General features: G+C 45.4%; 1 protein-coding gene across 1 annotated transcript; it reads left to right on the top strand.

Annotated features, from left to right (window-relative positions):
- Positions 1-218: 218 nt before the first annotated feature.
- Positions 219-24,424, top strand: efhd2 (EF-hand domain family, member D2). The gene is made up of 4 exons (XM_063032961.1): positions 219-569; positions 17,497-17,644; positions 18,886-19,020; positions 20,870-24,424. Exons 1-4 carry the CDS (start codon positions 289-291, stop codon positions 20,999-21,001), a joined length of 696 nt encoding a protein of 231 aa, XP_062889031.1. The 5' UTR covers positions 219-288; the 3' UTR covers positions 21,002-24,424.
- Positions 24,425-25,222: the final 798 nt, after the last annotated feature.

Here is a 25,222-nt window from a genome sequence, read left to right as displayed (position 1 = left end):
CATAGTTCACACTGTCACTCAAGGCTGTAATTTCCCCAGGCGTTCAGTTCCTTACGGTAACCAGCCTGGCTACCGACCAACCTGCCGGTGGCCCGATTTTGCTCCCCGTGCACCTTGGGGGCGGATCTCCGGAGGGAACGGCGCCGGGGAGGGGCGGGGCTAACGATGTGGGCGTTAGCGGATTGGGGCGGGGCTGAGGAAGGGGGCGTGCCCGGCGCGGGGCAGATCCGCAGTCCGGCGCCGGTGGGCAGAGTGCGTGGAGTTCCCGTGAGCGGTGGCGGCAGAGCCATGGACGAGCTGGCCTCGAAACTGCAGCGGCGCCTGGACATCGAGGACGGGCTGGGACCGGGGGAGGCGGAGCCCGAGCAGGTGGCGGCGGCAGCGGCGCAGGAGAAGCCGCCCACCGCGGCAGCGGACAATGAACTGTCGGCCAAGCTGGCCCGCCGCGGGGAGCTGAACGAGGGGTCGGCGGAGCCGCAGCAGCGCAGCCTGCGGGTCTTCAACCCTTACACCGAGTTCAAGGAGTTCTCCCGCAAGCAGATCCGAGACATGGAGATCATGTTCCAGCGGTGAGTGAGTGGGAACCCGGCCAGGGAGCGAGGGCGCCGGGGCGGGGCGTATCCTCGGGTAGGAGGCAGGTTGCCGGGGCTCCCTGCTCCGGATCCCCTCTGTGTGGGGAAGCCCGCCCCTCCCTCTCTATGAATATAGCCATTGATCTGAAGACCCTCCTTTCATACCGCTATATTCGAGGTGTTCCCCACCCCCCCCAGCCGAATTCCTTGTGGATGCCTGGTTTACTGAAGTTTATTGTGTTTACCTGTAAATAATTACCAATAACCGCCCCTGATAAATACCAGTTTAATGAAATCACGCTCCATTCCCGGTAACACGTGCATATTCTGCGGACACCCCCCCCCCCACCCTTTGGGACAATAACACCCTCAGCCCTCTGGGTGTGCGTGAATTTCAACACAATAATTCTTGCCTAATTTTTTTTTGCTTGCCGCGGATCCTGCAATGTTAACTTATGAATAACGCTCTTCCCAACTAAGATTAGGTCTGAGCATTTATATGCGTTAGTAAATCATTAATTATACAAATTTGCCTCGGTCAAAGCTTCAGAACCTCTCATCGACCTCTCTAGTGTTGGTCGTATGAGTTTAAAAACGCCGCTGCTGGGTTTGGTCACTTCTGTATCCGAGTACTCAACAGGTCCTCCGACTTTAATTCTTGGGGGGGGGGAGCGGGGAACAAAAATTAATTAGACTTGTATCTTATGCGAAAGAAGAGCAGATTGTGGGTTAGATCGGACTGTGAAATTTCAGCAGCAGACGTATAAAAGTAATCCACTGTCCTAGAAACTGGGAGGACTTTGCCCCAGTTATGTTCATGATTTAGTGTAAACTAATTTGCGCTGCCGCCCCCGAGGGATTTCCTTTCGCAAAATCTACTCCTGTAAGGCGTCTCCAAGTTTGTGTCCCCTTTTGGACCACGGACCCTTGCAAAGTTGGGTCGTGCCTGGATCGGATCTTTTAAAACCCCACCATGCCAGAGTGAAATAACCGCTGCAGTGTGGGCAGGAGTGTAGTTAGCCTTGGTTTAGAAGTGGTAATGCTCGCTCTTGCTTGTGAAGGCTGCGGTTTGAGGCTGAGGAAGTTATCGCGGCTGACAGTTCAGTACGGGGGGTGGGGGGGGAAGTACCACGCTGACATGAGAAGTACCACCAAATTCCCCATCGGCTTATTCATGTGGTTGTTCAAGATGCCTGAGAACTTTGTTTTTGGGTGGGAGAGATGGGGAATGTTTGCTTCGTAGCCGAGTCGTCATTTAACGCTGAATAAGTTCAGTGATGCGGAGGCGGGCGATTTTGATGTCTGATCTGCAGATTGTCAAGCCGTGTCGGTCGCGGCACCACACCGAGCGCGAGGAGAAGCAGTCTTGCAGCTCCGGCAGATCGCAGTGCTGATTGCCATGTGCTAAAGACTCCAAGCTGCCCCGTGGTTGTGAGAAACTCATCTCTGAGCAGCGTGAGTTAAACAAACCCGGGCTGTGAAATGGGCGTCCTCCACCCAGGTTAATTCTCAGAATGTGCATCTTGTGAACCTGGGTGGGGGAAATGAGGTTTTGATGCATCTGGGTATTTTCACAGAATGCAGTGACGCCTTGAGACCTGTCGGAGTACGTGCTCCGGCTCGCCTCCCGAGAGCTCCTATCTGATGCAACTTCACACACGTGTTCAATGTACTGGGGTGGGGAAGCACCCTTTGGGGAGAGAGTGAGAGAGAGGAAAAAAGTGGGTTTCGCAATCTACATTCGGGCCCCAATTGCAAAATAAACCCATACAACCATTTCCGAGCTGAAAAGAATGTCCTGGGGAAATGATGGTGTTCTGAGAGTGGTAAGGTATGGAGTCCTGAAGTGATGCTGGGTGAGCCAGGAAGAACAGCTGTAGGATAGAGATTGCGTGAATGCTCAAATGCGGGATGGCGGTGCTGGACAGGGAATGTTGTTCAGGAGGGAGTGCTTTGGAGGGAAGGCAAGGGGAAGAATGCATTGGCGGCCTGGCAACGTTTCTATTGATCCTGAGATTGGCTTAAATTGCTCTACGGCGGCAGACTTCATTGCAGATAGAATGAAACTACATTTTGTGTGGGACTCTGGTAAAACATTAGAAAGGTCCCTCATAAACCAAGTACAATGCTGGAATAAAAACAGAAATATCCAGCAGGTAGGACAGTATCTATGGAGAGAGAACTATAGTTAAGGGCTCCAGAGGTTTGACTAACTTGTGGAGTATCACAACAGAGAAACAGACCTTTTGGCCCATCCTGGTCTTGCCAGCCATCAGGTACCCATCTATACTAGTGCTATTTGGCAGCACTTAGTCTGGGCCCTCTTGGCTTTGACTATTTAAGTGCTTGTCTGGGTGTTAAACTTTTTGAGCGTCTCTCCCTCCAGCACCCTCTCAGCCAGAGCATTTCAAACTCCAATCTTCCTCTAGGTGAAAAATTCTTCCTCCTGTCCACTCTAAACTTCTTACCCCTTTCCTTAAGCTTGCACCCTCTGGTTGTCAATACCTGAGCCATGGTGAAAAATTGACTACTGTATATGCTGACCGTGCCCTCAGTTTTGTATGGCTTCAAGGTCCCGCTCAGCCTTCAAGGAAGACAAAGTCGATCTCCCAGGCTTTCCTTGTAATGGAGACACCATATCCCAGTCTTGTTTTGCAGGCTTGCCAGAGCAAATGCACTCTTCAAATGGTGGCAAACAAAACTGCACACAGTGTCACTCTAATCCTTGCAATTGTTTTCTTCAGTCATAAACACTTCTGCAAGTTAACCTTTCAGTTGGGGGTTGAACACACTCACTTTGGCACCCGTTGGATCCCACATCACAGTTGGATTCTGCACAGCTGGGAATATTTGGTTTCAGTCTTCTAAACAAAAACGGAGGAACTCAGGGTCCTCCATATGGGAGGGGAGGGAGAAGGAGCAATTGTTAGTGTTTCAACCCAAAACATTGACAATTCTTTTCTTCTTCCATCTGCCTCACAGATGCTGTTCAATCTGTTGAGTTTCTCCAGCAGATTGTTTCTTGCTCCAGATTCTAACTTGTGTAGTTGTATCTTCTAAATAGAGACTTGCATGTTACAGATGGACTTCGGGCCGGTAAAGTTGCACCTGTCTTTCCAACTCAATGTAAGCCATATCCCCCCCAAATCAATGTATCAATGTCTATTTTCATTTCCATCTCATTTATTTATCTCATTCCTCTTGATGAGATAAATAACTACAATAACTAATCCATGTGTTCATAAGTTCCACGTTCCCTGGGAGCAGAAGTTCTGCTTGGACTTTCTGTTGACGGTTTTTTTTTGAGACTACTTTAAGTTTCTGGTTCCTTGTTCTGGTCACATTCACAAGTAAAGTCATCTCTGTTTCTATTCTAATGAACAGACTTGTAGCTTTAAAGATCTATATTTGGTCTCCTTACGATTTTCTGCTTTCTAAAATAAAGGTTATATTTTAGCAACTTCCACCACTCAATATGTGAAGATTCAAAGTCAGGGTTGGCCATCTGAGCAAGTAGAGTTCTGTACCAAGTTAAGACTCTGGTTCAGAGGTTGCCTCACCTCTGTGTTTGAGTAGCTCAACATTTTTGCCCAGGGAGTCGCTCTGTGAGGAATGTTTAACAGCTCCACACTAATATGACAATTACCTCAAACAGCATGGGATGTGCAGTTGCTGCAAACTGAGACCATTTGACAGCCTCTTTAAAATTCTGAGCTCCCACTGCCCGATATTAACCCAGTGCAACTTTGAAGGAAGTGGACTTGGATCGGGCAAGTATTTACTCTTTGACTAAATTGTCCCCTCCCCCGGAGTACACGGAACTCAAGTGAACCAAGGCTCGCAACTAGTACTGCACGTCTCATTAGTGACAGTTTCATGTAGACTCTATACTTGCTCATTCACTTGCATTTTGTCTTTTTAAGGGTTTGCAGGCAATCAACTTCCTTTCAATGGTGCACTTCTCTAAGACTTCTTGCTGTCTGTCAGATTCTTTGTGGCTGCTGGGTGTTGGGTTCCGTTGGCTCCCTGTCCACTTTAATGCCAAATAATGAAATATTCAACTGCAGAGTGCGTCATTGGGTCTAGCATTGCCACTGACTAGACGCTGCTTTTAACATTCTGTAGATGAAGAAATCAGGATGCAGGGTTAATCATACCACCGCCTCCCTACTTCCTCAGTTCTTCCAAGTTCTTGGGCTCATTGTAGGAAACAAGCAAGATGATGTTTTCAGCTCAGTAATGTACCTTTTGGAATAAATTTTTCTTGGGCTTCCAGGTATCGATTATAACCATTTCAGTGCCAGACTCCACCATCTTCTTCGGAGTTTGTCATCGAAATGTCAGTTATAATCAATATCTGTGCCTGGATAGAAGCCCAAGAAGAGTTTTTGTCATATACGCTGGGAGAGTGCTAGATCCTTCCTTACCTTTTAGAAGTCAGCAGCCTCCCGAGGCTGACTACTCTTGGGCACAACCAGTAACTATGTGATAATGACCTGAAGCATGAGGATTGCAAATTGCCTCTCAGAGTTGGAAATGCAGAGTGAAGCCAGATTGACGCGTTGGAAGACCTTTATAGGATAGCAACTCCATCCATACCAGGGAGTGTACCCATTTACAGAGCCACTGGAATCTTAATTGTGTTTTGTGGTGTTTCATGGCTGGGCTGTGTTCATAGCATGTTGGCATCTGAATCACACACTTTAATTCCTTGAATGGAAGGGGAAATACTTTGAATCTCTGTATTCAGTAACTCTGAAGAGTGTCTCTGATGTGAGTAGAACACATGTAGTCTGGTTAAATGTTTGCAAAGAAGCTGTTGAGTGTTGTACTTTTCAAATCGCCTTTGATCTTCCTGGGAGCGTGGAGCCATTTAGTCCTGTCTAGCTGTTTGTCTTCCATCTGAACTATTTCAAAGATTCCAGATTCAAAGTACACTTATTATCAAAGAATGCATGCAATATTCAACCCCGAGAATCGTCTTCCCCACGGACAGCCACGAAACAAACAAAGCCACGGAAGGATAACATCAAACCCCCAACGCGTAAACAAAGAACAAATCACGTAAGCAGCAACAAAGAGTGAAAACATAGGATATCAAACCACAAAGTCATCAAAACAGACCAGGAATGTTCAGTTTCAGCTCAGTTCAGTTCAGTCTAGCACTATCATTTGTTGACTGCAGGCTGCAGAGCTAGTCTGCCCCTATCAGTGTCGCACAAAATAGCAGCAGAGAAAGGAATGACCAGAAACACACAATAATGAGAACTACAGAATCCAATCCACCTGGCCCAGGACCCAAGCCTCCGGCGCTATTCTCCGGCAGCATCAAGCACGAGTCTGATCGAACGCAGATGCTTTCCTCTGGGAGCAATGAGTGAGAGTGAGACCGATTTCTTCGGGCAGCAGTGAGCAATGGGGCGAGTGAGACCGGTCAACGGCAGGCTTACGCCACTGACCACCCACTGGCCTTCCATTTGCATTCATTTTAATCTTCCTTTGCTCTTTCATCAGTGAGAGATGAAGTCAGTCATTGCCTCTCAGCTTCTTGACCTCCAGACCTCTTATCACTCGAAACCTCTCCGAACCCCCTCGGAGACAGCAAAGCGCCAGATTGCTCAATCGGCCTGAAAACACGCCATCAAACTGTAGATTACAGGTTCCAACAGTAGCTGAATCATATTTGAAAGAAGAAAGAATTGATTTTGTGAGCTGCTTTGGTTGTGTCGTTCACTGGCGCTGTCTTCATCAGATTTCTCCCCATATTCACGGTCTGTCTAAGGGTGCTTTTCATTCCTTCCTTGGTAGAGTTGCTTCCACAGAGTGCTGGTGGACATGAGTTCAATCCGATGTCGTCTGAGGAGTTTGCACATTCTCCCCATGGTTTCTCTGGTTTCCTGTCTCAGCCCACTGCTGTGCTGATTGACAGGTTACACGGCCACTGTCAATAGCTTGGTTGTTCTGGGGGGAAATTGGGGATGTGGGAGGCATGAAATGGGTGGAGTGTAGACGTGTGCTTGTCGGCTTCAGTGGGCCAAAGGCTCTGCTTCTGTGTATATGGCTGCATGATGGGCCTCAAGCACACACTCAGTTCCTCATTATTGCCTCTACCTTGGAGTAATCCCATCTGAATTCTTCAGTGGGACTGGTATCTTAATCTAGACTCTTAAACAAGTGAGAACTTTGCTGTATCTACCCAACAAAGGAAGGTTATTGTTTTCTCTTTTCCTGTAAATCTCTTCTGTAGCTGAATATGCCTTGTCTTTTTTCATATAATCATAAGACCATTAGACATGGGCGCTAATTAGGCTATTCAGCCCATCAAGTCTGCAACACTATTCCATCATGGCTAATTTATTATCCCTCTCAACCCCATTCTCCTGCCTTCCCTCCATAACCGTTGATGTCCTTACTAATCAAGAACCTATGAACTTCCACTTTAAATACACCCAATCACTTGACCCCACTCAGCCATCTGTGGCAATGATTTACACATATTCACCACCCTCTGGTGAAAGATGCCCCTTTTCATCTCTGTTCTAAAGGGATGTCCCTCTATACTGAGGCTGTGCCCTCTGATCTAAGACTCGCCCACCATCGGAAACATCCTCTAAACATCCAGTCTTTCTAGGCCTTCAAATATTCGATAGGCTTCAATAAGATTGCTACCCCCCCCCCCCACCATTTCTCTAAACTCCTATGAGTACAGGCCCAAAGCCATCAAATGCTGTTCATGTTTTTAACCCTTTCATTCCTGAAATGAATTGTGTTACGTCCTCAAGATGCCTGAGCATTACATTCTTATTTTTATATTCTAGTCCTCTCAAAACGAAAGCTAACATTGCATTTACTTTCCTTACCACGGACTCAACTTGCAAGTTGACCTTTAGGGAATCCTGCACGAGGACTCCAAAAAGTCCCTTTGTATCTGATTTCTGGATTTTCCCCCTTATAAAATAGGGCACTCCTTTGTTCCTTCTACCAAAATGCAAGACCATACATCTCCCGACACTATATTCCATCTGCCACTTTTTTGCCCATTCTCCTCATCCAAATGGGATTGAGTTTCAGAGCCAAGAGGTAATGTTACACCATATAGGACTCTAGTCAGACCCCACTTGGAGTACTGTGCTCAGTTCTGGTCACCTCACTACAGGAAGGATGTGGAAACCATAGAAAGGGTGCAGAAGAGATTTACAAGGATGTTGCCTGGATTGGGGAGCATGCTTTATGAGAATAGGTTGAGTGAACTTGGCCTTTTCTCCTTGGAGTGACGGAGGATGAGAGGTGACCTGATCGAGGTGTATAAGATGATGAGAGGCATTGATTGTGTGCATAGTCAGAGGCTTTTTCCCAGGGCTGAAATGGCTAACATGAGGAGGCACAGTTTTAAGGTGCTTGGAAGTAGGTACAGAGGAGATGTCAGGGGTAAGTTTTTTTTTACACAGTAGTGAGTGCGTGGAAAGGTGGTGGAGGCAGATACAATAGGGTCCTTTAAGAGACTTCTGGATAGGTACATGGAGCTTAGAAAAATAGAGGGCTATGGGTAACCCTAGGTAATTTCTATATAGAAATTATAGTAAGGACATGTTCAGCACAGCTTTGTGTGCCGAAGGGCCTGTATTGTGCTGTAGGCTTTCTATGTTTCTAAATCCTTCTGCAGACTTCCTGCTTCCTCAACACTACCTACCTTCCATCTTTCTTCATGTCATCCACAAACATGGCTACAAAGCAATCAAATCCATCATTTGAATCATTGACATATAATGTCAAATGAAGCGGTCCCGTCGCTAACTGCTACAGAACATCACAAGTCACCAGCAGCCAACCAGAAAAGGCCCCCCTTTTTTCCCCCACTCTTTGCCTCCTCCTCCCAGTCAGCCAAACTTTTAATCAAGCTAGTATATTTCCTGTAATGCCGTGGGCTCTCATCTTGTTTAGCAGCCTCATTTGTGGCACCTTGTCAAAAATCTTCTGAAAATCCAAGCAAGCAATGTCCACTGACTCTGGTTTGACTAACCTGCCTGTTCTTTCCTCAAAGAATTCCAAAAAATTAGGCAAGATTTACCACTGAAGAAACCCTGTTCACTTTGGCCTGTTTTATTGTGTGCCTCAAGGTACCCTGAAACCTCACCCTTAATAATGGACTCCAACATATTCCCAGTCACTGAAGTCAGGTCAACTGGCCTATAATTTCCTTTCTTTTGCCTCCCTCGCTTCCAGAACGAGGGGTCACAGTTTGAGGATAAATGGGAAGCCTTTTAGGACTGAGATTAGGAAAAACTTCTTCACACAGAGAGTGGTGAATCTGTGGAATTCTCTGCCACAGGAAACAGTTGAGGCCGGTTCATTGGCTATATTAAAGAGGGAGTTAGATATGGCCCTTGTGGCTACGGGGATCAGGGGGTATGGAGGGAAGGCTGGTGCAGGGTTCTGAGTTGGATGATCAGCCATGATCATAATAAATGGCGGTGCAGGCTCGAAGGGCCGAATGGCCTACTCCTGCATCTATTTTCTATGTTTCTAGAATGGAGTGCCATTTGCAATTTTCCAGTCCTTTACAACTATTCCAGAATCTAATGATTCTAGTGATTCATGAGAGATCACTATTAATGCCTCCTCAGTTTCTACTGGCTGTAGTCTATTTGGTTCATTCTACCTTCAAATCTTTCAGCTTTCCAAGCATTGCTGGTGTCTTCCACAGTACAGAATGGCAAAAATTGTTGACAGTTGTCCATCATTACTTTGTCCCCCAATGCTACTTCCCCAGTGTCATTTTCCAGTGGTCTGATATCTACTCTCACCTCTCTTTATATATCTGGAAAAAAAAATTTGGTATCATCTTTAATCTTCTCACTAACAACCAGGTCTGAAACTTATCAATGCTCCCAGAAGAATGAAGGGATGCCTGATTGTCGAGCCAAAATGACTCTTCCTGACAATTGATAGAGAACCTGGAAAAGATGTTTTTGAAATAATCTCTGGAAATGGTTTAATTGCATGACATTTCAGTATTTCTTGATCAGTTTTACCTGTAAACTCGAGAGGGGATTTTTTTTTTCTCTGCCGTCTCTTGAGTTGGACAAAGATGAAGATAAGTTAAATGTCTGAGTGAGAGGGAGTGAACGTGTTGTTCTCAGTGGGAGGAGACACGGTGAGGGGTGAACGTTTCGGGGTGGGAGAGCAGAGAAACAGTCAGAAATTCAGTCCACGGAGGAATCAGTAACAGGAATGTTAAGATCTTGCAGTTAAGAGTTTCAGAAATTTGCCAGAGGGGAATTGGAGAACATGAGCTCATACCTATATCTAGATCATCTCTAATCCTGTTTACAAGTGGGAGTGAGAATGCATCGATTAACTATTGTTCAGGAGTTACTCTCTCAACTGGGATAGGACCAGTGACAACATAGCAGTTGAACAAGTTGGGTTGGAGGTTTATTAGGAAGGATGAAAAAGGAGAAACGAGGTGTGTAGTCGATGAGACAAAGTATCTGGTGTTGGGGGGAAGGGAATAAGAGACTAATGGGAACAATGGAATAAGGAAAGAGCAAACATTCCTGTAATGCTATTATTGGCCTTGAGCTATTTGTTTTTTTTCTCTCTTGTCTAATAAAGGATGTAGATCTGGGAAGTGACATGGGACCCTTTGCAGTAGGGGAGCATTTGGGGAATATAGATCAGATGTCATTTCGTACATTCTTGGGTAAAGGTACCTAAATGGAGGAGGGGGTTCTTTGGGAAGTTAGCCCAGGGAGACTGGAATAACGACAAGTAGTGTACAATTATTGGACAATGGGTGTCCTTTTTAAAAAGGAAGTGAGGTGAGTACAGACTTAGTGCATTTCAGATGAAAAAGAAAGATAGAAGGAGATTTCAAACCCAGAACTCCTTTTAATGACTAAGGATTTTAGTTTAAAATGAGATTGAGAAATGAGACTTGAGAACTGCAAAATGGGGAACAAAGATGAATATAGGAAATACAAGATCTTTAGAAAAGGGGAATGAGAAGGACAAAGTGGTTAACATTAAAAATGGAACTGAAAAGCCTTTGTTAAGCATTACAATTGTCAAATGATAATCAAAGGATGGGTGTGGCTGATTGGGGGGCAAAAGGCAGAGAGTATAGCTGAACTAATAACTTATAAAAGAAAGTGGGTGCTATAAATGCATTGGTAGTAGATCAGACAGTTGTGCTACAGCATTACTTATAGGAAAGCTGGACATCTCCAGAGCTGCAGACCAGTGTTGTGCTGGGGAAACTGAGACAATCCAAGCTGAATTTATCGGGATTTGTAATAAATCTGGGTTAAGGAAGGAAATGCAACATTGGCTTGTTAAAGCTTAATTGTGTTTGACAGACCTGAAATCCTTGACGCCGATGAGGACTACACAGCTCATAGCATATACTGACCTCCGACAGGTATTGGACGGAACACCACTTAATGGAATTGTTTCAGTGATTTAAAAACCTTGGGAATAAAAATATGGGTATGAAATTGATGAATGGGCAGGAGGGTATATTGCGAAGATGAGTATTTGTTTATAGACTCAATTTGCTAATGAATCCATTTGTGACAACCTTTCTACTCATTGTAGATTTTATACCAATGACGCACGAGCTGAGCAATTGCAGACCAACTTGTTTAAAATTTTATTCGCATACATTAAGTTTGCAAGGCTGGGAGCAGAGCTGAGTACGTGGGCTGCTTTGATGCATGTAGGCGCGGATATAACCCAGTTGTTAAAATGAACGTCATAAACCAAACAGCCTGTCCCTTTAGACATTGAGTGAGACGCTCAGAGAAGGACTTTGGCCAGGTTCACTTCATCTGCACCTCCCACAGTAATCCACAGGGCTGCACTGGCTCCCAGCGAGGTGTCCTGTTCAAGTGGCTGTGAGTGAGAGATCTGTAGGAGGCACACACACAGAGTTCATGGGAATATGGGGATGGGGAATGCCCCAGCACATTGCTGTCCCGTACCAGCTTTATCAGCAGGAGAGCACCATAGTGAGTTGCTGACTTAGGGACACCAATCAGATGTGTTCAGCAATTCCCTCACCTTCTGAAAGCAGGAGGGGAAACGGGCTGTGATAATTTGGACCACAACCTCTGTGAAAGTAGCAGGTCCCTCAGGAAGAGCACGGGAGGGTTGGCCCAAACGCTGAGAGCCAGTCAGCTAGTCCATCACAGGGGTGCTGCTGCAAAACCGATTTCGTCCTCGGTGCGATTTCCCATTTAACCTGCCTTGACTCTCTACGTGACCTTTGCACTCTCACTCTCAGATCTCCAGTCTGTCATTGGCAATGTCCCCTTGTCTGTTTCTCCCCCACTGGAAATCTGGGGTGGGAGTTTGTTCTTTTGCCCCTCCCCCCCCCCCCAAACGGGCTTCCAATCTGCACCTTCTAAGGCATGAAAATGCCTGACGCAGGCCTCTGCTGGTCGGAGTTGACGTTCCCTCCCCCAAACAGAGCTGTGTGGAGGTCAGTGAGGGTTTCTCTGACTCCTCCATGCATTCATTCCCTCAGCACAACCATTTGTGCTGTCAAAATGCTTTTGAATGCAAAATGGCTGGTGGGCCGGGAAACAGAACCCAGAAGCAGTAGCAGTAGGCCCATGGCTGCTGGGCCGGGGTGTTGTCTGGAGTCCGTGCCATCGAAGAGGATCAGTGCTGACCAGCCGAACAGGAGGAGACGGGCAGGTTCAGACAGCTGCTGCAACAGGCCCAGCTTCAAGTGCCAAGAGCCATTGGAGCAGGTTAACTGTTTGTACCGACAATCTCCAATCTCATTCCCTATGCCCGTTTTACAGAGATTCTGTGGTTACGTTTTCTGCAGAACAACTGTCATGGAATTTCTGATACGTGAGATCTCTCCTGTATGCCTGGGCAGGATAGATAAATGTTTTGCCTGTGATTTCATCATCCTTCAACCTGGTTATTGGCGAGGTGCTTCAGTCAGTTGATGTTTAGGTTTTCAGTGTCACAAATGGCAGTGCTCTTTGATTGGACCTTTGTCAGTTAAAGGCACAGTGCCCTCTGCTGATGAGTTGGGGACTCCCAATCAGTTGTGATCCACTCCTATCATGACCTGGGCTATTGCTCCCAGGAACAGTAGGCATGGCAGCTGTTGCTGTTGGAGAGACTGGGCCAAGTTTTTCTTGCAGTGTCAGGGAAGAGTTAAAATTCTGTCACATTTTGACGTTAGAAGAAACTGATGCAAGAAGAAAAGAGGAACATTGTAGAGTTCCTCTTTCACTGCTAAGTGGACGCAGGTTGCCTGATAATGTCATGGCTGGAATTAGCAGAATGACAGTTCACTACTGGCTGGCCTGGTCCTTTGTTAACTAAACTTGTGTTCCTCCCCAGAGTTTCCCCTTAGTGGGGGTGTCCTGTGCAGGACTGTTCCATCAGTTTCCTGGACATAACCCGAGAGAGCCAGCAGTCTATTCCCCATGAGGGACATCATATCGAGAGTTTCTGTCTCTCTTTCTCCTGCCCTAATGCTGAATGCAGGATCAACGATGTTGTTCCTGTGTTGGGAAAATGATCTGCAGCAGATGTTCTTGCACACTGAGCACAGAGTTAGCTTGTCCCTGTTCGGCTTCCTCCCAGGTTAGAACTGGTCATCGTCCGCGTTCTAGGTGTGGTCATGAAGATTAGGAAGGTGAAAATTGGTGAGGTTATCACTGTGTTGGAACCCTCAGTCCCAGCGAGGTGGTCAGTGCTGGGAGGCTGCACTGTACCCAAGCAGTAGGCGGATGCTTGACCTAGTGACAATGCAGGAGGTCACAGACAGGCATTTCAGCCAAGGAGGGGGCTGGAGAATTAAGGTGACGAGCACCACATATAGACTGAATGCAGGTGTTCTGCACTGCGGTCAGACAATCTGTGCTTAGTGTCTCTGATGTAGGAGGCAGCTATTGTGAGCTCTCATTGGAGGAAGGGCAAGAAAACTGCTGTTGCACTGCAGGAATAATGAATAACTGAAGTGGCAAAAGGTGTTGAACTCATTCTGGTGAAGGCTGTCAGGCCTGGGGTGTTAATTGTTCCTCTTTGCAAAGACTGCCTGACTTGAGAGTTTTGAAAAAAAATTCTCTTTCTAACATCAGGTCTGCCTCTGTCTTTCTTCTCCCACCCTGGGCTCCTTCACTCCCTCACAGTCCTGTGGTGATGGTCTCCACTGATTTAACAACTCCACCTAGTGTGGCCATTCACCCCAGGCCTCTGTGCTTTTGATCATGTTGCAACTATTCAGATCTACGCTGTGGGTTTGTGGAGAGGGAGTCACTGTGTAGTAACCTTGTCCACAACCTGCCTGGTCATTCTGGCAGCTGAGAAGCTGATGACCATTGGGTGGGTACCCCAGGTTCCCTCGGCCATCACCTGCGTCCATTATGGAACAAACATTGCAACAGAATTTGGTAGGAAGCAACAGGTGATCTCTAGGTGTGTTTTTTTTTCACTATCCTATCTCAACATCCCCCATCTTTATCCCTCAAGCTCTCCTCATCTCCTTTATCCCCCTGATCCCCTGTTCCCTCCTCCCTTCTTCCCCTTCTCTTGTCCCACCCCAGCCCCTTCCTTTGTTCCAAGCTAATGTTCTGCTTGACCTACCTTTTTCCTCCTCGTCTCTTTCCCCTGACTACTTCTGTCTCTGACTGACCAATCCTCCTTTCACTGAAGGAGCTCGAAGTTCCAATCTCTCAAAATAAGCCTTTCCCTCCCTACCTTCCTGCAGGGGGAGTTTGAGCCTTGCTTGTTCCCATTTGCACCTTCAGTATATGGGAAAACTCCAAGCAAACAGAAATGTCTTTGAATTCTTTCCCCCCTTCTCTTTCTCCCCGCCCCCCACCCCAAGGGGTGGGGGGGTTTTGAGTGTAGGTTGACACACCAGTTCATGACGAACACAGTTTGCTCAGATCTGTGCTCGTACAAACTGCAATTCGGTGCGATTTGTGGCTCCACGGGCTGTATTTTGTGGGACTTGTTTCGTTCGGAGTAGTGCAGGGGTCAGCTGCGTTGTGCCTGGGCACTGAAGTGTGCAGTGAGCTGGGTAGCCCTGGGGTGTGTACGTAGAAATCGTACGGAAAGGGTGCGGTCTCCCGGAGGCGGGATGTGTGTGCACAGGTCCGTACTACGCTGTTTCTCTAGCAGAAGGAAGGCTGTTGTGCAATGCTACGTCCGAACTTGACAAATGTATACAAGAAGATGGAGCCCTTAGCTATTGTTTTTTACTATTTAGTATTATTTGCAGAGGCAGTATTGGTGTGTGTTTATATATTTTTTCCCATTAAATTATCTGCAAACTGAAGTGCATTGTTTTTATTTTTAAAAAGATGCATGGGGATTCTGTACATTCAGGGTTTATGGAGGGATGGGGTGAAAGGGGATAGGCTGTGATTTGATGGGACAAATGGTTTTTTTGCCGCAAACTTTAATTTATCGTGTGTCAATGATTGTTCGGGGCAAGTGTGTGTGTGTCAGCGCCCGTGTGTATCGACACTTCTCCACTGAAGGTTCTCAGCACTGAACGATGCAGTCCAGAGGGGTGCAGTAATGGTTAAGCCCATTAATGGGTGGGCTAGGAGAGGCCACGTTAGTCACTGGCTGGTGGCCTCCACACCCCCATGTAGATCTCTGACTACAAATTGTAACTGCCCAGGGAGCCCCAGAAGAGGAGTAACTGTACTGTGATTCCTCCCTTTGGAGTAGTGCTTGTTGTCTGGACCCAGGTATCTGAGATGGTCTCAGCAGATGGTAGAGTGATTATAGCTGAACCCTAGGGAAGAGTCTATATTGGCGGCTGAAATGGGAGAACGGGGGGATAAACATGGTTGTTACACTCACATCCCAACTCTCGTCCCTGACTGATAAAATAATTTTTCATTTATATAGTAACTGTATTGTTCCACCTTGGAACAACCCAATCAACTTAGTATCAGCATGGTTACTCCTGAAAGGAATGAAGCAGCCAGTTTTTACACAGCGACATACGCAAGTATAGATTGGCTCAATACAGTCCTTTCCCAGGATTGGGAATCAAAAACTGAAGGGGGTAGGTTTAAGATGAGGGTGCAGGTTCAGCAGGAGCTGAGGGGCACCATTTCACCCGGAGGGTGGGCATGATATGGAGTGAGCTGCTGGAGGAAGCAGTCAAGGAAGGTGCATTAATGACATTTGAAAGGTACTTGGACAAGTACATGGATGGAAAAGATTTGGACTGGAACAGGGGTTCCCAATCTGAGATCCATGGAACCCTTGCTTAATGGTATTGGTTCATGGCATTCAGAATGTTGGGAATCCTCTGGACTAGAGGGACATGGACCAAACATAGGCAAATGGGACTAGCTCAAATTGGTTAGCATAGACCTTTTGGGCCGAAGGTCCTATTTCTGTGCTGTATGATTCTATGAATTGTGTCTGCCTACTGTTTAATGGCACAGTGATGGAAGATGTGGCTGGCAGTGCCTGGCAGTTAGTGCTTAGTCTCCAATAACCTGCTCACTGAAACAGCTTGGATTTCACCAGGACTATTTGTCTCCAGACTTAATTATAAGCTTTGCCCTGGAAAGTCGAATTCTGGTAGCCCAGTCCCCACCCCACCCAGCACTAAGGAAGCATTTGTCTGAATGTAACTGCAAAGAGGCCAGGCAAGATTGAAGTCAATGGTAACAGGGGAATGTACTCCAGTACCGTGCACAAGGGGAGATTGCTGTTGGGGCTCATTCATCCCAGCCACAGGACATCAATGCAGAGATTCGTCAGCACAATGTCCTCGATCAATCCCTCTTCAGCTGCTTCAATTACCCTCCCTCCATCCATGGGGATCTCCATTGACGGCACCATGCTCAGTTTCCATTCTAACTCTGCAAGAAATGTAGTAGTCCACGCCTCGCGTGATAGCCGGGCATGGACTGGAGAAGCATCAAGAAATGTTCTTGCTTCAGAAGTACCAAAAAGTAACAACCAACAAGAGACAACCTTTGGCATTCAAAGACATTATCATCACCAGGGCCCCACCGACACCACTCTGGGGCTTGCATCTGGGCCAACTACATCAAAGCTATGTTGCAAGAGCGGGTCAGATGAGTGCCTTGTCTCCTAGCACCTCAAACCTTTTCATCGTTTGTTAGATGGAAGTCTGAAGCTGGATGGAATATGGCCTGGATGAATGCTGCAACTGAACCCAACGTTGGCTCTATCTGGAGAAAAGCAGCCTGTCTGACTGGCATTGCCTCCATTCCAAACATTAATTCCTCCCATTAACAGAATAAGCTACCATTACTCACCCAGACCATCCCTAAATACCTCCCAAACCTGTAACTTCTACCACCAAGGACGGGGACAGAGTGCAATCGGAACACCAGCATCTGTATGTTGTCCTCCAAGTAACACACAGTGCTGGTTTGGAAATGTCACCAATCCTTTATCCAGTCACTAGGTCTAAACCCAGCAGCAGTGCAGGAGGTACCTTCGTAAGGATTGCAGTAGTTCTAGAATATAGTTCACCACCACCTTCCCACGGGCAATTACGAATTGGGGAAAATTGGCCTTGCAGATCTGAAATGATAACTCTTCTTTGCATGGGTGCAGCATGAGATGTGAATATTCTAGCATTTTCTTTAATTTCGGGTTTCCCCCTTCTGCAATCTAATGGTAACCTTTTAATTGTTTTCTGTGTTGCTGGTGGGGAATGAATATTGGCAGGGCACCGGAGTGTGGCTTGTGCGTTCCATGACTGGCTATCAAATCCAGGAAATTTACTCCAGCCTCCCGCTGATTCTGCAAGGCCAACCCTACCCCTCCACTTTGTTCACCCCTCTCCCTGTCCCCTTTCCAGAGTCCTGCGCGGCTCCTCGCTCAACATTTCCCCCCCTGACCCCCTGACCCCCTGCCAGTTTGTGACCTGGTGTGTCTGTAACAGGTACGATGCTGGGAAGGATGGCTTCATCGACCTGATGGAGTTGAAGCTGATGATGGAGAAGCTGGAGGCTCCTCAGACGCATCTTGGGTTGAAGAACATGATCAAGGAGGTTGATGAGGACTTTGACGGCAAACTCAGTTTCCGTGAGGTAACGTGCTTTGATCTGTAGAGGAAAATGTTCAAAAACAAATAAAATGAAATGTAAATTACAGAATGTGTCAGTACTCCCTTGTGATTTGTAGTGTTCGAATGCACTGTGATCTGCTTGCTTTTAACTAACATTTTTGTCTTTTATTTTCATTTTTTAAAAAAATATATTTTATTTTAATGTTTGCACTTTATCCTATGGTGAAGTACTTTGAACTACATCGTCTGTATGAAAAGTGCTCCATAAATATTATATTATTTCTTCAGCTTGATCATGGTTACTGGGCTAGAAGTTTTGTAGTGTCCAAGTGCTGGTTACAGCAACAGCTGATGTCACTTATCTTGGAATGGTGGGTGCTATCCTTGTCTGGATTGGCTAGTCTACAGTTTACCAGCCCTAGTTACCATGATGTTCTGCCCCCCCCCCACCCCCCATTAATCGGTTAGTTGGTCAGTGGTTGCTGGATTCAGGAGTCTAAGGTGCATGTTCATCAGTTGGTGTAGTTAGCGTGTTCTACTGAACAACACGTTAACAGGGATGTGGAGTCTACAATAGAGAGATTCAGCATTGACTAGAGTGAGTTTTGGAAAAGAGATCAAGGTAATAGAGAATTCCTGGAGCCTGAAGAAGGGTTGTGAATTCTAGGCTGCTGGCACCCTCTGCTGGTTGCTTCAAATACTACACCCCATATGTACTGCAGCTTGATTTGATTATCAGAATTTTTTTCTAAATCCCCAATAACTTAAATTAAATAACAAATAAAAACAAAAACTGCACAATTTTATTAAATCATTTTTGAATTGAGGAAAAGCTACTCATCAGGCAAGCTGGGGATTGGTTCATAAGATGTTCACTTCAGAATCCAAGCAGGAGACCGGTTGTAACATGATGTGGGAATGAAGAAAGCCAGTTAACTGCTAATTTCCCTGTCTATCTCATGAGATCTCTAGAACCCACTAAACCAGGGGTGGCCAACCTTTTACATTCCATGCGTCAATTTTTTCACTCACAAGTTCAGATGTGCCATACAACTCTTGTACCCCCATCCAATTCTTGTAAAAATATGTTAATATAGAACTCGTGTGTGGAAAAAAATTGACGCATGGAATGTAAAAGGTTGGCTACCCCTGCACTAAACCTTGGCTCCTCCTTGTGAATAGTATTATTGTCAGTTTGCTTTGTGTCCATTCATATCTAATAGCAGATCTCCCTGACACCATTACCCCTCTCTTGCCTTTCAGTTCCTGCTAATTTTCCGTAAGGCTGCTGCAGGAGAGTTGGCTGAAGACAGTGGTTTGCACGTTCTTGCCCAGTTGTCTGAAATCGATGTCTCAACAGAGGGAGTGAAAGGAGCCAAATCCTTCTTTGAAGCCAAAGTAAGTGTCACTTGCAACTTGAATTTTCTATATTGACTACTGACTTGGGTTCTGCCTGTGTTGGAGTCGCTTGCTGTTTCAGTTTCAGGACTTGCAGTGAATTGCATTGTAACTACGGCAAGGAAGCAGGTCATTGCTCTGTGGGTTGTGCCAATGATTGTGGCACCACATATTCTTAAGTTCAAGTTTGATTGTTGTTCAACCATACATTGGTATACAGCTAAACAAAACAGGGCCAAGATGCAAAACACAGTGCCTGGAATCTCATACAGCACACATAGTTATGATAGCACATACAAAATAAAATCAGCGCAAGTCCCTGAGTGGCATGGCCTGACATTTGATGGAGCATGGGATGTTGTCCTGGAGCCATGTTTCTGCAAGAACAAGCATGCAATAGTTTCTCATCTCTCACTGGATCAGCCGCAGACGAAGGTATTCCAGCTTGTCTTCCAGGGAGTGAATGCTGAAGAGCACCAACGGGTCAGCTGGCCTGTGGAAACCAGCCCTCAGCTGAGCTTGGATTCCAGTGTGCCCACTGTGTTTCTGTCTCTCCCACACCACCCCCGGTGCCTCCTCTCCTGGGTAGTTGTAACAGGCGAAACTGCAACTTGAGGGCTTGGTCCATGTAGCAACTGAGGCCACACAGCTTCACCGTCGTCGGTCTCACTAATGAACTGGACCTGAGGTATTTTGTATTGCCAATGTCCAGGCACAAGAAAAATGTTTTAAGACAAACATTTGCACCATTTTGTCAGACCCAAAGAGGCTGCTACAACCAAGCCTGCCACCGTCTTACTGAAAGTTCCAGACCAGTATTCTTATCCAATCAATAATATCCTAATTCTTCCTTCCTTGTATTTCTCCAACTTACTTTAAAATGTTATTGCTTCTCTCCTCAGTCACTAGATATAGTAAAGTGCTCCACATTCCAACCACTCTAGGTAAGGAGGCTCCCCTCAGTTCCTTTTTGGATTCATTAGTGACTGTTTTCCATTTCTGATCTGTAAAGTCCATGAAGAATTGAAATCCAGCTTCTCTAATGTGGAATGGCTGACTGATACAGACTCGGTGATGGAAAAAATCCCCACCTGAATCAAATGGGGAAAGTAGAATTTGAGGTATATTGTGAGAGACTGTCACAAAATGATAAACATAGATCGCTGATCCTGAACACAGATCGCTGGTCAATAATGTTATTAGATGACACCAGGACTCTGTGTTCAGCATGTTGATCAGAATCAGGTTTATTATCACCGGCATGTGTCATGAAATTTGTTAACTTAGCAGCAGCAGTTCAGTGCAATACATAATATAGTAGGTAATAAATTCAATTACAGTATATGTATATTGAATAGATTAAAAATTGTGCAAAAGCAATATATATTACAGAAGTGAAGTGTTCATGGGTTCAATATCCATTTAGGAATTGGACGGCAGAGGGGAAGAAGCTGTTCCTGAATCACTGAGTGTGTGCCTTCAGGCTTCTGTACCTCCTACCTGATGGTAACAGTGAGAAAAGGGCATGCCCTGGGTGCTGGAGGTCCTTAATAATGGACACTGCCTTTCTGAGACACCGCTCCTTGAAGATGTCTTGGGTACTCTATAGGCTAGAACCCAAGATGGAGCTGAATAAATTTACGAGTCTCTGCTGCAGCTTCCAGTCCTGTGTCGTAGCCCCCACCCCCCCCATACCAGACAGTGATGCAGCCTGTCAGAATGCTCTCCACAGTACATCTATAGAAGTTTTGAGTGTTTTTGTTGATGTACCAAATCTCTTCAAACTCCTTATGTGAAGTATAGTCACTGTCTTGATAACATGACAACAATACATGTGTTATCTTTGCAGCTTCAGGCAATCAATGATGCAAACCGATTTGAACAGGAGATCAGGGAAGAGCAGGAGGAAAAGAAGAAGCAGGCTGAAGAAAAGAAACAGAAAAGAGCTGCCTTCAAGGAGCTGCAGTCAGCATTTAAGTAAAGCCAGCTTTCTGTCGAAACCCCTGGGTGCAGGTCAGAAGATCTGGCTTCTAATCCCAATCTTGGCCCAGGTGACAGACTGTATTTTGTTTTCAACACCAGACTCTGCCTGTTGTGACAACGGAAGCCTTTGGGAATGAGCAGGTTAGGTCGATGTTGTTCAAGCCAATTCTGACCAAAATGCATTTTGTTTCTTTTATGTACATTTCATTGTTTGAGGGTCCTGTCCCATTGCTCTATTTCAGCTCTGTAATCAAAGTCCCTGTAATGGAGCTATTGCAGGGAACTTGGGCAAAGCTCCTGTCGGTGCATTGTTGACTTTATAAAAGGGCCTTTGGCCTTATTGTCCAAGATGCCCTTTTCCTTCTGTGTCTGCACGTGGTTGAGAATGTAGTCAGACTGACTCCAATTCCCACCAAAGTGGTGGGGATGGAGGTCCCCACTGTCTCGTTTCTGATCACGTGAACACCGTGTAGGAAAAGGTCATTCGGAATTGTGGCCTCCTCTCGGAATGAGTTTCCTCAATAGGCACATGGCTGCTTGTAACTTTAGAGTTGTGGCCATGATTTTAATTGGGCGCTTCCTGCAAAATGGTAAGGGGGGGAAGGGGGGGGAAGTATAAATAATTGAGAACATGCAGCTTTTATGAGACTTGTTTTCAAGGTGGCCCTTTTTTTAAATTAAAAAAAAATACCTTCAGATATTTACTATTTGAAGCGATGCCTGGTTTCTACCTCCTCAATCAAATGGGGGTCTCTATTTCTGTTCTGCTTTAAGATGGCATTCCCTTTATCCGTGATTTTAACTCTATCCAATAGGCTGAGCACCCTGATTTATTTTTTTTTTTTGCTTGTCCATTTCCTAATGTGAACGTGTCTTAATTGCATCTGTATGGTACCAATTCCTGTGCACATTTGATGCAACATATTCCTGCCCTAATAAATTCAGCAAGTTTAGTGCTTTAAATTGTTCACAGCAAAATATATTTTTTACCTCCTGACACTGAATCATCGGAAATTGGTAGCGTATTTACATGTTAAATGGTCACGTTTTCTGTGGAGTCAGATAACCGCTCTTGCGTTCCAGAGAGTTTGTGAAGGCAGATTCACTTGTGCTGACCTGCGCACACTCCTTTTTGCCATCTTGGATGAACTGCCCAAGTGGGAAAGCCATACTCTGCTTCCTTCAGACTTCCAGCTGTGAGAGAGGCACCTGGAGCAGTTGTATTAAGCCATGTTTCTGACTGATTTACAATAATTTCAGAGTCAGTCCCTTGAAGGAGCAACTCTTAATGCAAGGATTAACTATGTGTATCTCCCTATGCATATTATACAAATGTTCAAGCAGTGACTTGGTGGGTGCAGTGGGAGAGGGTTTCCACTGTTCTAAGTTATTATTGACCCCTTAAAGTACCACTTTGCAATATAGAAATGCCATTGATCAGGGCAACTTGTAATCTGTATCATGTCTTCCTTCAAGTTCTGAGCAATATTGGGAGCATTTCAGTTCTTCCATGATCCTCATCTCTGCAGCATCCTGACTCTGATTTTCTGGTTTGAAACTAAGCAAACACTTGGTGTTCTCTTCCTCATGACCTCCCTGTGCAACCCTGTTGACCTTTGGACCCTAGACCAAGAGGAGGTAGCAGCATTCAGTATTGGCTTCCCAATTACCTGCCTTCAGACCGTCTGGGGCAGGTGGAACTCTGTTGTCATGGTGACAGAAAGAGGCCAATTGGCCACATATCCAGTTCCTTGATAGTCCAATCCAGTTACTGTGAATCAAGGGTGTTCCAATAAGTTTGTTGCAAAAATCCTGGAAACGTTTATTTTTTAAAAAACCAACACTATGGAAGTGCCTTTTATGAAGAAATGTATGCTTAAGTTTTGGCCAGGAAAGATTGCACAAAAATAGTAAATTGTCTCAAAGACTAAATTCTAAGCTATCCCACTAACCAATAAATATTCAAGTAATGATTGAGACTGCTGAAGGAAAAGCATTTAATGTTCGACTTTCCCAGTTACCTTCGCCCTGGAATTTGGAATACTGAAAATATCCTTGACATAACTCTTTGCAAACGTCAAGGGTGTACTTTTGAAGTACTTTGTTTTTATGAACCAGCTCAGGAAACTGTCCCACATCAACCAGGGAAGTAAATGAAACAAAATGTAATCAAATGCTGGCAATCTAAAGCAAAAAGTCTGGACCTTTGTAATAGGTTCAAGAGCTTCTGCAATAAATGATGTGTTAACATTTGGGTATGATGCTTTGCCAGACAAAGTTTGCACCCAAGATACTGAAAACGAAAAGGTGATCCCTGGCCAGCTGGTTCTGCCTGTCTCTGGGCTTGGCGCAGGGAAGCATCTGCACATTCCCTAGTCTACAACTGGCTGATGCTACCTGTGCTGTTGGTGACACTGTCTCAGTTGCCATACCACTGGCTGGGAGCAGAGTACCAGGGTTCTTGCTCCTTAACGTTAGCCAATAACCCTTGCTGTGAGCATCAGGTAACCTCAACTATAATTCCTCCATTGTTTAGCTGAGCAGTGGAAAGGTGGTATGTTATGACCTCTGGGGGTTAGGACTGTTGGTTCAACAGTGTGAACTAATGGCTATAACTTCCATCGTTGTGGGGACTTAAAACAATTGGGACTGGCTTATGCCCCCACTGTTTTATTTAAACAGCTATCACATTCCATTGCATGGCTAATTTTGGGCTGAATCTTTACCCTGTGTTGATTGTGTTGTTAAAATTGTGTCAAACACTGTCGTGCCAAATACTTGTGCCTGTGATGTTTGTTCTAGTTTTAAAGGCACTGAATCAGCCATGTGTCCATTGCTGAGGGTCACTCAGCTTTAAGCTGAAGTCGTATTGTGGGATTTATTTAGCATGACATTAAGATGCATTGAGAATCTTACTTTGGCTCCATGCAATTTGCTTTCAATGCATCTAGAACATAATGGGGGTGGGGAGTGGGTTCTGTGTGCCATGTCTGACTGTCTGTCTGCCTCTGGTGTATCTGTGTATTCTCCAAGAATCCGATTGTGTAGTCTGTGCAACTGTGCCTGTGTTCTGCTGAAGAACTGGCCCTCCCCAAGCAACTGTGGGGCGTAGGAAAATGAACAGGAATTGAAATGGGGAGTCAGCAACATCATTCCTGGGAGGTGGGGGCTGGTCTTGGTGAAAGGCAAGAACTGTAGCTCATTTACTCCAGCACCAATGAATCTGCATGGACTTTACATAATGCTGATGCTATTATTTTGGTACATTGTGTTTACTGAAAAATTTACCTATTTTCTATAACTGTAATGTTGCTGTCTGAAGCTTCAATTGAGGAAGTAAGTTGTGTGAAAGAAACTATTTTTGATTTTCTTACAAAAATAAATCTAATTATACATATGTCTAATAAATGCATCTTAAGTTTTGATGGCTCTTTCTATTCTTTGTTTGGACTAATTAAAGGTACAGTGTGTGAAGGGGAAATGACGTCACTTGCCACTAATGGCAAAGGGCCAAACGTTGAAAACAATGTTGGCCAATTGGAATAAAACTTGCTACTACTTGTTCATCAGTTCTCCATGTCTCTTACCCCAAAACTGGCGCCGCTGTTTTCCAGTTTGCCATGTAATCAAAGTTCAAAGTAAAATTTATTATCAGAGTATATACATGTCAGCACATACAACCCTGAGCTGCTTTTTCCTGTCAGCAACTCTATAGAACTGTAACCAGGGGTCAATGAAAGAGCACAGAGGACTACAAGCTGTGCAAATGCAAATATAAATAATCGCAATAAATAAGGAGATCATGAAATAACGAGATAGAGTCCTCACAGTGAGATTGTTGGTTGGGGGAACACCAGAAATAGAATGAGTATAGTTCAAGAGCTTAATGGTTGAGGGGTAGTAACTGTTCTTGAATGGTGGTGGTATGAGTCCTGAAGCACCTCTACCTTCTACCTGATGGAGCATGGCCTGGGGGGTGAGGACCTTTGATGATGGATGCTGCTTTTCTGCAGCAACATTTCATGTAGATGTGCTCGGAATGGTTGGGAGGGTTTCACCTGTGATGTACTGGGCTGAATCCACTACCTTCAGTAGGATTTTCCCCTCAAAGGCATCGGTGTCTCCATACCAGGCTGAATTGCAGCCAGTCAGCACACTTCCCACTACACATCTATGTAGGTTTGCAGACTCCTAAGGAAGTAGAGGTGTATCTTTGCAA

This window comes from Mobula hypostoma, chromosome 25 (assembly GCF_963921235.1).
Source record: "Mobula hypostoma chromosome 25, sMobHyp1.1, whole genome shotgun sequence".
NCBI classification, from domain to species: domain Eukaryota; kingdom Metazoa; phylum Chordata; class Chondrichthyes; order Myliobatiformes; family Myliobatidae; genus Mobula; species Mobula hypostoma.
The sequence above is the reverse complement of the archived record's forward strand: the minus strand, read 5'-3'. Positions and strand labels throughout refer to the sequence as shown.